This window comes from Nansenia antarctica (assembly GCF_963989245.1).
Source record: "Nansenia antarctica genome assembly, chromosome: 1".
In the NCBI taxonomy this organism is placed as follows: domain Eukaryota; kingdom Metazoa; phylum Chordata; class Actinopteri; order Argentiniformes; family Microstomatidae; genus Nansenia; species Nansenia antarctica.
In genome coordinates this window covers 74,041,848-74,056,622 of record NC_137674.1, presented here as the reverse complement: position 1 = coordinate 74,056,622, position 14,775 = coordinate 74,041,848, and the positions used below count along the sequence as shown (strand labels likewise).

Sequence of the window (14,775 nt, the reverse complement as noted above, 5' to 3'; positions counted from 1 at the left end):
CTGCTGCCTTGTCAATGTCTGCTGCCATGTCAATGTCTGCTGCCATGTCAATGTAGCTGCCTTGTCAATGTCTGCTGCCTTGTCAATGTCTGCTGCCTTGTCAATGTAGCTGCCTTGTCAATGTCTGCTGCCTGGTTAATGTAGCTGCCTTGTCAATGTAGATGCCATGTCAATGTAGCTGCCTTGTCAATGTCTGCTGCCTTGTCAATGTAGTTGCCTTGTCAATGTAGCTGCCATGTCAATGTCTGCTGCCTTGTCAATGTATGCTGCCATGTCAATGTATGCTGCCATGTCAATGTATGCTGCCTTGTCAAACAATCTATGTCCGCTGAGTAGGGGAGCGCGGGGTATGTTGTCACACGCTGTCTTAACATTTGCTGGGCACAATTCATCACAATGGTATAAATGTCATACCAAAAGAAAGAATGAAGTCTTGGGCACATATTTTGTATTGATTATATCTTCATATCTTATTTCAGTATAGAGCTGTAGACCGTTAAATAGACAGTGTGCATTTGTGACAATTTGCCCCATCAGCGGGTAAATTGTTACACTATGTTGGGCAAGTTGTCACATTGGATTATCAACAAATAAGAACACAACTAATTAATTGTGAATATTGATTATAATTTAAAATTCCAAAACCAAATTCAACTTAATTAAATAACTCAAAATTAAAACAATCATGCCTAGATAATCTGGCAAATCATGCCTTTGAATCAAAACATTAATGCTGGCATGACCCCTTTATTTTAAACTTTGAAATCGAACGTTCTCTGGCGTGCACGTATATCCACAGTAATTGTTGGAATTGAAATCTAATGTAATGTATTACTGGCTTGTAGTGTGTTAGTAGACAGACACACACACGCGTCGTCATATTTGGACAAGTAACAAGTGTCAAGCCCTGTATGATATATGACAGTGTCACGCGCCTGTCTCGTTCAAATTCACGACTAGTTCTGCATCCAGTTGAATGCATAATTCAAGTAGCTTGTGCAAACCCGGGATGTGTGTAAAGGCGCAACCCGTCAATCTTCGGGCATTTAGCGCATGTGTGAACAGCGAAAATCACTGGCAGACCCGGGTTGGGATTCCATGTAATTTACAGGGAACTATGTGTGAAAGGGGCTATAGACACACACACACACATGCACACACACACACACACACACACACACACACATACACACACAGACAGACAGACACACACACTCTCACACACACACACACACACACACACGGTGCAAGTAAATAGTAAATACACATGAATATTGACACAATTGCTCTCCAACTCCATTGGCTGTGTGTGTTGTCTCTCCAGTGCTGATGCCTCTGTTGGACCTGTGCACCGTGCAGCCGGATGCTGCCGTCGCCTCACACACCTTCTTCGGCCCCAACAGCCAGCTGGGGTATGACATCACACTCTGTCTCCGTGTCTCTTTATACGTCTACTCTTCTGGGGCGGGGGCGGGGGTTCAGGCAGGTAGCCTACACGTTAGAGAGGCCGGCCAGCCAATCGGAAGGTCTCTGAATTTGATCGGACCAGAGGGTCGCTAGCATCATCATCTAAGGCAGGGGTCGGCAATTAGGTTTGGCCTCGGGCCAAATTTTTTTTTTGCCACCAGATGGCGTGCCATAACATAATCAAAGACTAATTTAAGTAATTGATTGTTAAAAAATGAAATGTGACACGTTCGAATGCTTTGACTTTTCTTTCGAAAAATGTGAATACATTTCCGCGTTGTTGTAAATCAATGACACATCGCTAGTCAACTAACACAGCTTGTTGTGTGAGCCTGCTAACAATGTAAAGTAGTGTTATAGTTAACTAGGTAGCAGTGGGGATTACTCACCCAATCCATTGCGTTGCTATTCTGGCTTGACTCGCGAGTTTGTGTTGTGAATCTCAAATTGAAACGTAGTTCCGTGTTTCAAAAGAAAATTATTTTGATCATCCGATCGTTACAAATGTTACTGGAACTCCGCGACGGACCGCCTTATAAGACATGCATTTGTGGGAGATGCAGAGAATTGATCAAGATAACTGTAAGCAAGCTGTATAGGTGGCGTAATAAACTTAACTGTAAACGAGGAGTTTTTTTTCCCTTTCCATATTTTTGAATAATAAATGTGTGGACTGACGATGTAGCGGAGCCTAACTTATTCTAATAATTGTTTAACATACTTTTATTCTGATAATTATTCCCCGCTCCTCCCAGACGTCACATTATTATTGGATTGGCAATATTGTACCCTACTTGAGTGAGAAGTTAGCTACACATTTAACCTGCTAGCTAGCAAGAGAAAAAGAAAAATGTCATCCAAAGGTCTAAAGAGGAAGGTTGACGGTGAAAACAGGGCATTTAAAGAGGAATGGACAGAGAACTATGCGTTCATCCTACCTGGTTTCATTAATGCAAAGCCGATGTGTCTTATCTGTAATGAAGTTGTGGCTGCTTGCAAAGACTATAATATTAAGCGGCACCACTAGGGGTGGGACGATTAGAAAATGTCATGTCACGATTATCGTGGGCAAAATAATCGCGATCCACGATATTATCGCGAGAATGAAAAAAAACAAAAAAAAAAAAAACTTTTTTTTAGAATGCCAATAAAACACACTGTAATCACTTTAACTTAGATTTTGTTGTATTTTTATTGAATCATGTTAATAACATTAACATCATTTTAAAAACATCTTGACAAAAATAAAAATCTTTAATAAAATCTTAAATAAGGTAATGATAAATTATAAGGTATCACTGCATAAATAAAGGAAAAAAATACTGTCAAACAAAACTTGAACACTGACACTTTTCTGTCATCAAACTGAGTGCTAGCCTTGTGGCTTAGAGACGTGAAAGCTTCAAGATAGGTTAAAGTGCAAAAATGTCAACATGTTCACTTTTTCTGCCTTTAGCTGTGCTCGGAGGGGTGTGAGTATGTGCCCACTGGCACTAAACACTCTCTCTGAAGGAACACTAGTTGCAGGTATGCATAGAAGCCTGCGTGCAACCCTGGAAAGGTGAGGCAATGGACACGGGGCCGATGCAGCCATGGTGAGAAGGCTAGCATACGTTAGTGACTGACTGACAAGGCTGACTTGACAGTCACGTTACCCATGCAGGCTGAACAATCGCGCGAGACAAATTTCTGTGAGGATATTCGCGCGCGGCTCATGTGAGAAATCTCAATTATATTACTATTTATTTATAACATACGATTATTACATCCTCCCTCTCGCCAGTTTGGGGCAACATAGACTTCTCCCCTGGTGCCACGGATAGGGGTTTCAAGCGGTGGGACAGCAAAGGGATGGTTACTATCGGACATTTATATGATACGGAAATACTACTTTCATTTGACCAATTATGTAAGAAATATGACCTACCACGAAATGAGTTTTTCAGATACGAAGTTTTTTAAATAGCCAAAAAGACACTGGCCTCTGTCACCAACCCTCACCGCTGGAGGAGATAGTCTCTGCTGGAAAGACGAGAGGCATTCTGGGGCTTGGGTATAGAGCACTTTCGAAATATGATAAAGGCAAACCTGCATTTACGCCCAAAGACTGGAATAATGACCTGAACATTAATACTGATGCAGCAACTTGGTCACTAATATGGCAATCGGCAAACGACATCTCAATCTGTAATAGGACGAAGGAAACGCAATTTAGACTACTACAACGTTTGCAGATTACTCCCCAACTTAGACATAAAATGGATCATAACAAATCGGAAATGTGTACAAAGTGTATTACCGAGGTTGGGAGCTTTGTTCATTGTGTTTGGACTTGTAGATATATAGATGATTACTGGAAAGGTATAGTGGATAAAATTCATCTAATTCTAGATGTTACATTGGATAAGGACCCCATGTGTCTATTGTTTGGGTTGCCAGACAAACAACTTAAAAGTATGCATTCCAAAAGACTTCTGTGTATCCTCACTTTTTGTGCAAGGAAAAATATATTGCTGAAATGGATAGACTGCAAACCGCCTACAATAGCTGGATGGCACAAGGTAATTTTTGATATGATTCCTATGGAATATCTGACATATAGGTATAAGTGTAAGATAAAGACATTCTATAAGATTTGGTCTCCGTTCTTAGATTATATTGGTACCAGACTGGCTGCCATTCTAATGAAAGGTTTGGTGGATTACACTCAAGAAAGTACACAAGACTAATGTGTAACAGATCTACTGTACAATGTATGGGTCACAATATTATTTACTGTGCTGGTGTTGTGCTGCCGCTGTGTTTAGGACTGTAAGACATGGATGCTGTCTCCGATGGGGGTGATCCCCCCATATATTATGGCATTTGTTGTCATTTTCTTTTCTGTTTATTTCTGATATGTGACATGGCCTCCTCCCCCCCTGTTTTTTTGTTTTTGTTTTGTTTTGTTTGTCTTTGTTTTTTGTTTGTTAGTTTGTAAAAAAAAAAAAAAAGAGAAAGAACATGTTCTGTTATTGTTTATGGACAATGTACTGCATAACAAAGTGCAAAACTAGTTTTCTACTATTAATGGGACAATAACCTCCCCCACGGATACTAGTTGTTGTTGTTATGTCCTGTTGTGTACATGTCTCTGTGAAACTCAATAAAAATATTAACAACAACAACAAAAAACACACATAGGTCACATACATTAATACATACAATAAAAACAGACAGATCAAATCATGATACAGGTGATGGTACTCCTGCTGGGCATTGCTGCCTGACGCACCTCCAACAGTGCCTTTAGAACAGGTGTGCTCTGACACCTCACTGAACACCTATGTGGGCCTAACTGGGTCATCAGCTGGGGACCACCAGTCAGACAAAGCAGTGTTTATAAAATGTAGTGCCTATTTAAAAAGTCCAGTCATTAAAAAATAAAAAAAAACAAAAAAAAACGATTATGACGATTATTCAACTAATTAAAATTCTCCACGATAAAGTTATCGCGGGTGTTTTTATCGCGATTAACGATAAACACGATAATCGTCCCATCCCTAGGCACCACGAGACGGTGCACCTCGCTGCCTGATTGTCTGTCCCTGTGTCATTCACTCTCAACATGGATAAAAGTACAATAAGCATTCTTTAGGTGGTGGTAGATTCTCTATTCGGACAGTATAGCCGCTATATGTGGGACTGTCGGTCCGATATTGTAAAAAAAAAAAAAAAGTGGTAAAAAGTATTGCCGACCCCTGATCTAAGGTATCCTACCACCACTGCCGTTGTGCCCTCGAGCAAGGCACTTAACCCCTAACTGCTCCAGGGTTGCCCCTGCCCGGGGCCGACCCTGTGCCCAGACCCCAGAGAGGAGGGGTGCAAAAAGACAATTTCCCCTTGAAAATTAGGTAACCCTAACCCAAATAATATAAATAAGTATATCTTCTTATTCTTCTGTGTCAGTCAACCTAAAGGAATTGAACCAGCATTTACTGCCCTAAAATCCTGATAAATTGTAGCGGTCCACAAATCCAATTGGAATGAAAATAATTGAATAGGAGATTTCTTCTGTGTCTTCCGTAACATTGCCCCCCCCCCCCCCGGCCTCTTTTCCCCTGCCTCCCTCCCTCTGCCCTCTGCAGGCAGTCCCCCGCCCTGGCTGAGCTGGTGGGTCTGTACGTGGGCCGTACCCACGCCTTGTGGAGGGAGGGAGGGGTCCTTCTCTGGCTGGAGGAGTGTGTGAAGGAGGTCCTACGACGGGTGGACAGTAAAGACCCCCTGGTGGATGACTGCCAAAACAAGTAAGACCCACCCCTGCGTGACGTTAGAATTATAAGGTTCTATCTCCATTTTGGCCAACATTTAGTTTTTTACATAATCATATATATATAATTATTATTATATTATTATAATAATAATTACATTAGGTGTTTATTAATGCCTGTGGTGTTATTTTTAGTAATTACGCTCAATATCTCTGAACTACCCTAAACGGAGATAGAACCTTATAATTCTAAGCTCACCACTGGTGTTGCCCTGCTGTGTCCCCCACCACTGGTGTTGCCCTGCTGTGTCCCCCACCACTGGTGTTGCCCTGCTGTGTCCCCCACCACTGGTGTTACCCTGCTGTGTCCCCCACCACTGGTGTTACCCTGCTGTGTCCCCCACCACTGGTGTTACCCTGCTGTGTCCCCTGCTGTGTCCCCCACCACTGGTGTTGCCCTGCTGTGTCCCCCACCACTGGTGTTGCCCTGCTGTGTCCCCCACCACTGGTGTTGCCCTGCTGTGTCCCCCACCACTGGTGTTACCCTGCTGTGTCCCCCACCACTGGTGTTGCCCTGCTGTGTCCCCCACCACTGGTGTTACCCTGCTGTGTCCCCCACCACTGGTGTTACCCTGCTGTGTCCCCTGCTGTGTCCCCCACCACTGGTGTTGCCCTGCTGTGTCCCCCACCACTGGTGTTACCCTGCTGAGGAGGAGTCAGTGTTCTCTCCATGACAACAGGGGCCTACAGGCCTACGGTGTTTACATGTCTTTTATGACACCTCGGGACTTGATTTTTTCTTATTTTTCCAAGGAAGCCTTTAAAATACTAGGAATTGTACTGACTTGAAGTAATACCAAGAAGGTCTCGAGTCAGACTTCATGTCTATCTCGAGTCTTTTTTTATTTTTATTTTGTATTTGTTTTTGTTGCCAATTTAATACATATAATACTGTACTACTTCTACTACAGGTCAACTTAATTCAAGACAATATAAGTGTTGAAGTGATACTGTCATATGAAATGTATCAATGTTACAGTGACTGGTATAAATCAGTTTATACCCCTTCCTCTCCCAGGAGGAAGCAGAGGTACCAGAGCGCACCCCGGAACATCCACCGTCACGTCATCCTGTCGGAGTTAAAAGAGGCCACGTCCACTCTGCCGCTGGTGAGAGAGAGAGTTCATCCTGTACAGTATATTTACAGGATTAACACAGGAATGGAATTAGAATGAACACCCCCACTCCACTCATCAACAATATGAAACACAGAAACTCATCATTCATCATTCTACCAGGTATTGACCTCCTCAAGAGGGCACAGGCCACAAGGTCCATGTTGGTCATCCGAAAAGCAAGGAGGACCAAGGCCCTCTTCATAGAATTAAAGTGCCTTCTTCGTTATTGTGGCATGTCTAATGGAACAATCACTATCAATACACTTGACATGTTTCCAACTTTTGGTGTGCGGTTGTTGCATGACGACGGCATCAGTAACAGTGTGTTAGTGAACATGCAGTAGGCCTTACACAGCTGGTGTGTGTTTACTCACAACGGCGTTCTGTCCTCAGGAGGTGACCACTCAGCCGGTGATGGGCTTCGACCCTCTCCCCCCGCTGGACTCTGTGGCCTCCCTACACCCGACCTGAGAGGTAAGGGACGCGTCCTCCATATGTCCTTCCATACGTCCTGACTGCCGTTCAGTCTGTTTTTCCCTAACGACAAAAAACATGGACTCTCTACCTGCGTCACCATTACAGAGTATTATTGCTAGTGAAATGGTAAATGGACTGCACTTATATAGCGCCTTATTCCAAAGGGCTTTACAATGGCCTCTCATTCGCCCAATAGAGCTCTCAGGTCTTCTGGCGCTGGTTTTATGTACAAAATAAGAGATTTAGTGAGGCTGCATTCTCATTTTATGCACCCAAATTGTGGAATGCACTGCCAGTTTACATTAGGGATGCAACCTCAGCAAATCTGTTCAAGCGAAGACTAAAAACCTATCTTTTTAATATTGCCTAAATTATTAAGTAATTCAATTATGATTATATAATGATTGGAGCACTTTGAGCTGCAACGTTTGCAGGAAAAGTGCTATACAAATAAAAAGTTATTATTATTATTATTCACCCATTCATCCATTCATCCATTCACCCATTCACCCATTCACACACACACATTCACACACCAATAGCAAGCTAACATGCAAGGCGCTGGCCCGCTCATTGGGAGCAATTTGGGGTTCAGTGTCTTGCCCAAGGACACCTCGACACATGGCCAGCCGGGGGATCAAACGGTCATTAGACGCCGGCTCTAACTCCTGAGCCACAGCCGCCCTACAGTGTTTCCAGGACTGTATGTGTATGTTCTCATGAGCAGTAATAAAGCTGGGGGTTTATGGGTAGAATAAAACTACTCTACTGTCACTTCACAACAATGATGTCTGTCTGTCTGTCCATCTGGTTGATGGAGGATCTCCCCTGCCCGCCGGACAACCAATCCACACGCTCACTTGGAGGTCACTTGGTTCTTGGCCTCCCCCGCTTGCCTCCTCCTTCTCTCTCTCACAGGAATGTCTCTCTCTTCTTCCTTTCTCTTTGCTATCTCAGCCATCCCCTGTCATCCATCTCTCTGAAATAGCCTGTTTGTGAGAGTTTTGTCTAAGTCTTGTGATAGCTGTTAAACCACTGAAATCAATAAGCGTGGGAGGCATGGATTCATTTCAAAGGCTGTTATGCAGACAAACAAAAATCTGGAAGAGGGCAAGAGTTCCTTGTGGCCAGCCCTGGTCTGCTTCCCGAGGGGAGGTTGTGCGATCGTGTCCACACATCATAGAGAAGGCTCCTGTTTGCCCTGCCTGTCACATGATTCACATGAATAGTGAATAGAATGGATGGCAGAAAATAAGGCTGTTTATATATGGGAGGCTTCTCATGTGGATACAAGATCTGTTCTTTCACTGCAGCCTCCATGACACAAATCAGACATACAGCTTGGTAGGGAAGTTTGTGTTGTATGTGGTGCGTGCTTCTGATGCTCAACCCACAACATTTTACATTTAGATTTACATTTTTGACATTTATTAGATGCCTTGATCTTAAGCGACTTACAAAAAATACATTTGTCTATCCATCAGTCATCATAAGAAAAACAAACTATGCTAGGACCAGGGGGCATTGGCAGTCACAATGCTAGAAGCATTTTTTTATACAGTAGAGAAACTGTACAGGGGGGTAGTGGGGATGAAGAGGTCTTTTGGACGGACGGTCAAGATGAAGCCTGAATAGATGGGTCTTCAGTCTACGATGGAAGATAGATAGTAATTCTGCAGTCCAGGTGGAGAACACAAGTGTCTGGACCCATAGTTGTGCTGCTTCTCTCGTGAGGAATGGACGTATCTCTTCTGATGTTATAGAGGAAGAATCTACAGGAGTGTGCTGTTGCTTTGCCACACAGGTTAAGTGGTTGTCCAGGATCACCCCAAGATTCTTGGCTGTCTCGGAGGAGGTCACAATAGACTTCTCTACTATGATGGAGAAGTCTTGGAGAGGGCAGGCTTTCCAGAGAGGAAGAGCAACTCAATCCTGTTAAGGTTGAGCTTGATGTGCTGGGCTGACATCCAAGCAGAAATGTCTGCAAGACTGGCAGAGACATGTGTTGAGTCAGAGGGGGGAAAGGGAGCTGAATGTCATCTGTGTAGCAGTGGTAGGAGAAACTATGTGAGGAAATTACTGAGCCAAGAGATGTGGTATAGAGGGAGAACAGTAATGGCCCTAGGACAGAGCCCTGGGGGATCCCAGGGATGAGGGCTAGTGGAGAGTACAGCAATTGAAATCCTTGAAAGTTTGTGAATTTAAGAAAAAATAATCAAGGTCTTCAAAGTTTTTGAAAATAGACATGTAATTGTGTAAGTGCTTGAATTCCCCCCCCCCCCCCCCCCCTCTCTCTCTCTCAAAAAAAAAACTCTTTAGGTAATGTAGTAAAAAATGCTGGGCAAGTCCAGCTATGTATACACACATGGCTTGGTCCTCACTTCAGGCACTAAGTGAAGTCTGTAGAGGAGAAGAGATGTCCAAATCCAGGCACAAAGTCCTTGATTCAGGAGGCTGTTAAGGACCCTCTCATGATGACAGCAAAACTGAATTTCATTTTGTCAGTGAGCAAAGAAGTGACACCATTCCTCACACGCTGCCAGACCCATAAGCCCATGCTGCCTCTCTGCAGACCTGTTCATGCTGCTGTGCAGCAGATTCATTAACCAGACTGTTATGCGTCACATCAGTTGTGACTGTACCTTTAAGACACACACTCAGTTAGTGTTGCTACCCCGAGAGACTACAAGTTGTTGTTGTGAGAGCCATGTGTGAGCCTACAATAAAGTGTTAACAGCAATGTCGGAGTCCGAAAGTTGTTGAATACAACACAGACCTCATGAAAGCAGCGAGACCCCTCAAAAACGTCTGATATCGAGGTGAACGAGTCATCCAATCACATCGACTCCTCACAGGTCGACTTGGGCTTTGTTACTCAAAGAAGTGAGAGACTTGTCCACAGGGAAGAAATGTCGACAGAAAACATTGATGGACTTAAATCTCTTCCAAGAAGTGTATGGTCACAACTGTTAACAAACTTCAAGAGAAATCTCCCTTGAAGTACTCATTGGACTCACATCTGTGTTTCTTAGATCCAAGAGAAATGGCAAATGGAAAGAAGCTGTGCACAGCAAAACTGAAGAAGGCCCTGACCTACCTTATAAATAGTCATCGGGTGAAGGAAAAAGATTGTGACGACATAATTCGACAATACTCAAGGTTTATCATCCAGGTCCACCACTCAGTTTTTAAACTTTGATCCTGTCCAAGACAGTGTGGAGACATTTTTATATGAGTATATGTCAAAGGACAAAGTCTCTTTGAAAGAGCTCAGAAATCTATAGAGCTTTTGCCGCCAACTCCTCTTACTGTCACACAGGCAAGCCTCAGTAGAGTGTGGATTCTCTATCAAATGGCAGATTTGTGCCGTTTGAAGAGCTGTGGGTGGCATACATAATGTGAGTATTGACAGACCACTGCTGATGTCAGTCACACCTGCAAGGCAGAGGTATGTGACACATCTAGAAGAACAGAGAATAAAGGATGAGCAAAAAAAAAAAGAAAGAGAAAACACCTTATAGATTAACTTAAATAAGAAAATGTTAAACGTTGGTTATTGCGTATTGGCTAAGACCATAACGATCGGACTACACACTGAACGGAGAATCATACGCTGTCAGACAGGGTTCATGTTATCAAGGAAGTAACTTTTATTGTGGAATGGTCACATATAATAGGATCAGCTGGTTCAATCATTCATGTCACACAGCTGGTGTCAATCAACCAATTATGCCCCACTCACACTGGGATAGGGATGACTGGAGAGCACACTCATGTCAACACCCCCACTTGCTCTCACCTGACCAAGATGGAGAGAAAAATAAACAAATCAATAACAATCAGTAGCCTACAATTTCCATAACACTCTTTGGGGCTGTCATTCCATCAATCAAACAAACAAAAGCTGGCACTGATATTGTTCCTCTCCTGTGAAACAAGAATATACATCATCATCATCATTTACAAACAGTCTTCAGTTTTTCACTGGTATTCTCTTATAACACTTTGAAAAAATAAAGCAAGAAAACCAAAACAAAAATTGACCGCTTGGTCCTTACTCACACTGATGTGGTTTCTCTCCCAAACATAACCTTTGTGAACCTAACCAATTTGTCCTTAGTTACTGGTTTGGTAAACACATCAGCCACCATTTGATCTGTGGGACAATATTGCAAACAGATCTGTCCATTCTGTACTGTAGACCTGATGAAATGGTACTTTATATCTATGTGTTTGGATCTTTGTCTGCGGACTGGGTTCTTAGCTAATGCAATCGTTCCCTGATTGTCCTCATGGACAATGGGTGGTGCATACTTGCATGCATCCATATGTGTCAACAGTTGAGTCAGGTGTAAACACTCTTGGGTGGTTGCAGCTAATGCCATGTACTCCGCCTCACATGTGGACAACGCCACCGTTGGTTGCTTTTTGGTCTTCCATGAGACCAATGGACCATTCTCATGTAGACTAACACAGTAACCTGTTGTGCTACGACGGTCTGTGACATCTGCTGCCCAGTCAGCATCACTGAAAGCCTGTAATCTCAAATCAGAGTTACACCTTTTGTAACACAACACTTTATCACTGGTGCCCTTTAAGAACCTCAATACATGTTTGGCAGTGGCCCAACGCTCCTCGGTTGGTTTGGTAAAATACTGGGACAGTTTACTCACTATGAAACAAAGATCTGGCCTAGTACACATAGTCAGGTAGATGAGGCTACCGACGACCTCTCTGTACCGAGTGACATCACTCATTAATCCTGCCCCTTCAGTGTAATTGAGTGTCTGCTCACAAGGCGTCGATCGGGGTTTACAGTTCTGCATGTCAAACCTCTCTAGCATGTTCTTTACACACTGCTTTTGTGACATTGTTACACATCCATCACACTGTTCAAAATCGATTCCCAGGAAATGTGTCAATTTGCCCATATCTTTCATCTGAAATTTCTTTGAGAGCATCTCTTTTACAACATTCAGTGCATTCTCGTTACTGGCAGCAATAACCAAATCATCGACCCATATAATCATGATCACTTTCTCATGTTCCGTTTCTTTAGTATATACACAATGATCTGCAGGGTTTTGCACAAACTCATTCACCATTAGATAGTCGTGTAATAAATGGTTCCAATTTCGGCCAGACTGTTTTAGACCATACAGTGACTTCTCTAGTTTACACACCACTGTCTCTGTGCCAGATGTCTGCTCATAACCCTCTGGCTGTTCCATGTATATCTCACAATCTATCGGTGCATGAAGATAGGCAGTTTTGACATCCATTTGATGTAAAATCAAATTCTCCTGTGCTGCTTTTTGCATCAACACTCGAACACTGGTTAAATCGGCTGTGGGAGAAAAGGTCTCTTCATAGTCAACACCCCTTCTCTGACTGTAGCCTTTTGCAACATAGCGTGCTTTGTATTTTTCTGAACCATCTGCATTTTTCTTGATTGTATACACCCATCTACCCCCCACTGCAACTTTGCCCTGGGGTAAGTTAGTCAAAGTAAACGTACCATTCTCTCTCAATGATTGCATTTCGTCGTCCATAGCACTGACCCATTCTCTAGACTTGGGTGACTTCACTGCATCACTGTAGGTCAAAGGTACGTTACACAACATTTTGTAGCAGTAATCAATGTTTACCTGTGCCTGGTCCTGACTTCCTACTTCATAGACACGGTCCCCAAAATAATCAGGTCTCTTCCTCTCCCTGGGAGGATAGCGTGGAGACTCCTGTTTCTCCCTAGTCTGCACCTGTTCGGGCCTGGTCACAGGAATATGCTCTTCAGCTGTCTTTGGACTCGCGTCCCTTTGCTTAGTCGTGCTGGCCCTTTGTGGCACATCACAGTCCTCATCATCTATTGATATCTCAGTCTGTGTCTGCTGCTCACCCATCGTCTTTGGCATAAATCTGACCAGTCTGTGCTTCCTCACCTTTCCACTGTCAGGATAGAAAACCAGGTAAGCTGGGCTTTTCTTGTCATGCCCTACAAAGAAGCCCTTCTCACTCCTTGGGTCTAGCTTTTTCTTATCCTGTTTGTAGGCATAACACACCGTTCCAAACTTCTGCATCCTAGACATATTGGGACGTCTCCCTGTCAGCATCATGTAAGGTGTCTGTTTTGTGCGATTGTTAAAACACCTATTTCTCACTACAGAAGCAGTCTGTACTGCATAAGGCCATAACACCTTGGGTAGCTTGCTCTCTAATAACATGCATCGAGCCATGTCAAAGAGAGTCCTAAACTGGCGTTCTGCAGTGCCATTCTGATGTGGCGAATATGGAGATGATGTCTCATGTCTGATACCATTTCTTCTCAGTAGCCCTTGGTACTCTTTCCCTGTAAATTCAGTACCATTATCTGACCTGATACGTCTGATCCTACCATACGGGGCGTTGTCAGCTATGAACTGCTCTGTCGCCTGTACAGTATCACTCTTGTGCTTAAGAAAGTAGAAAAACACAGTACTAGTATAGTCATCTGTGAACGAAAGTGCAAATCTATGTCCATCTATGGACACTGGGTCAATTGGACCCGCTAGGTCTGTGTGCACCAACTCTAGAGCATTTTTGGCCCTTCTATCAGGCTTCCTGTTGAAGCTCTGTACAAACTTTCCCCGAGTGCACACTTCACAGTTCAGGTTAGACTTATCAATTTTTCCCTTAATTGACATACCATCAACAACATTCTGGAGTTTCAGAACATCCTCAAAATTACAATGTCCTAGAATTTCATGCCATGTCTTTAGATCAAAACAGCTCTTACTTTGATCACATTGGTCATCCACTGTGGGCAAATAATATAGTCTATTATGCTCATGGATGTGAAATGCAGTACCGTCTCTGTGCTGTAGGATGTCTTCTCCTGTTCTGAAGATCACAGTTGCCCCAGTGTCTGTGGCTGCTCTCACCGAGAAGATGTCCTGGGGGAATGAGGGGATGTACAGCGCCCCTCGCAGCGTTGTAGTCAGTCGCCTCCCTCGGCTGTCCATCAAGCACACCTCCGCATCTCCTCTGCGCTCTGCGACCCCTTTGCTCCTCGTGCCGTCCGCCAGCTCCACGCAGTGCGTCTCGGCCTGGAAACCGTCATCGAACACCTTGAACCTGGCCAGGTCGGTGATAATATGCGCAGTCGCACCGGTGTCCACCATCAGGCCCCTCGTAACACTGCGTCCTGGCTTGTCCTTAGCCAGAAACGCGTAAGTGTTGTCATGACCACTCACTTGCTCGGACACCCCTCGCGCGTCGTCCTGGTCCGGTCTCCTTCTGCAGGCGGCTCCTTGATGTGTGGAGCTCCTACAGTGGTTACACCACACCTTGCGTCGACAGGTCCTTTTGATATGTCCCTTTTGGCCACATTTGTAGCACACAATGTCTGTTCGCTGTGCGCTCTGGCTA

At 43.8% G+C, this 14,775-nt stretch overlaps 1 protein-coding gene across 1 annotated transcript in view; it reads left to right on the top strand.

Annotated features, from left to right (window-relative positions):
* tcf25 (TCF25 ribosome quality control complex subunit) overlaps positions 1-14,775 on the top strand; it is a gene marked incomplete at its 5' end in the record, with an annotated part of 38,321 nt that overhangs the window by 15,780 nt on the left and 7,766 nt on the right. Inside the window, 5 exon segments of the mRNA XM_080547694.1 lie at positions 1,325-1,412; positions 5,595-5,753; positions 6,795-6,885; positions 7,288-7,350; positions 7,352-7,368. Coding sequence (XP_080403820.1) covers positions 1,325-1,412; positions 5,595-5,753; positions 6,795-6,885; positions 7,288-7,350; positions 7,352-7,368 — 418 coding nt within the window.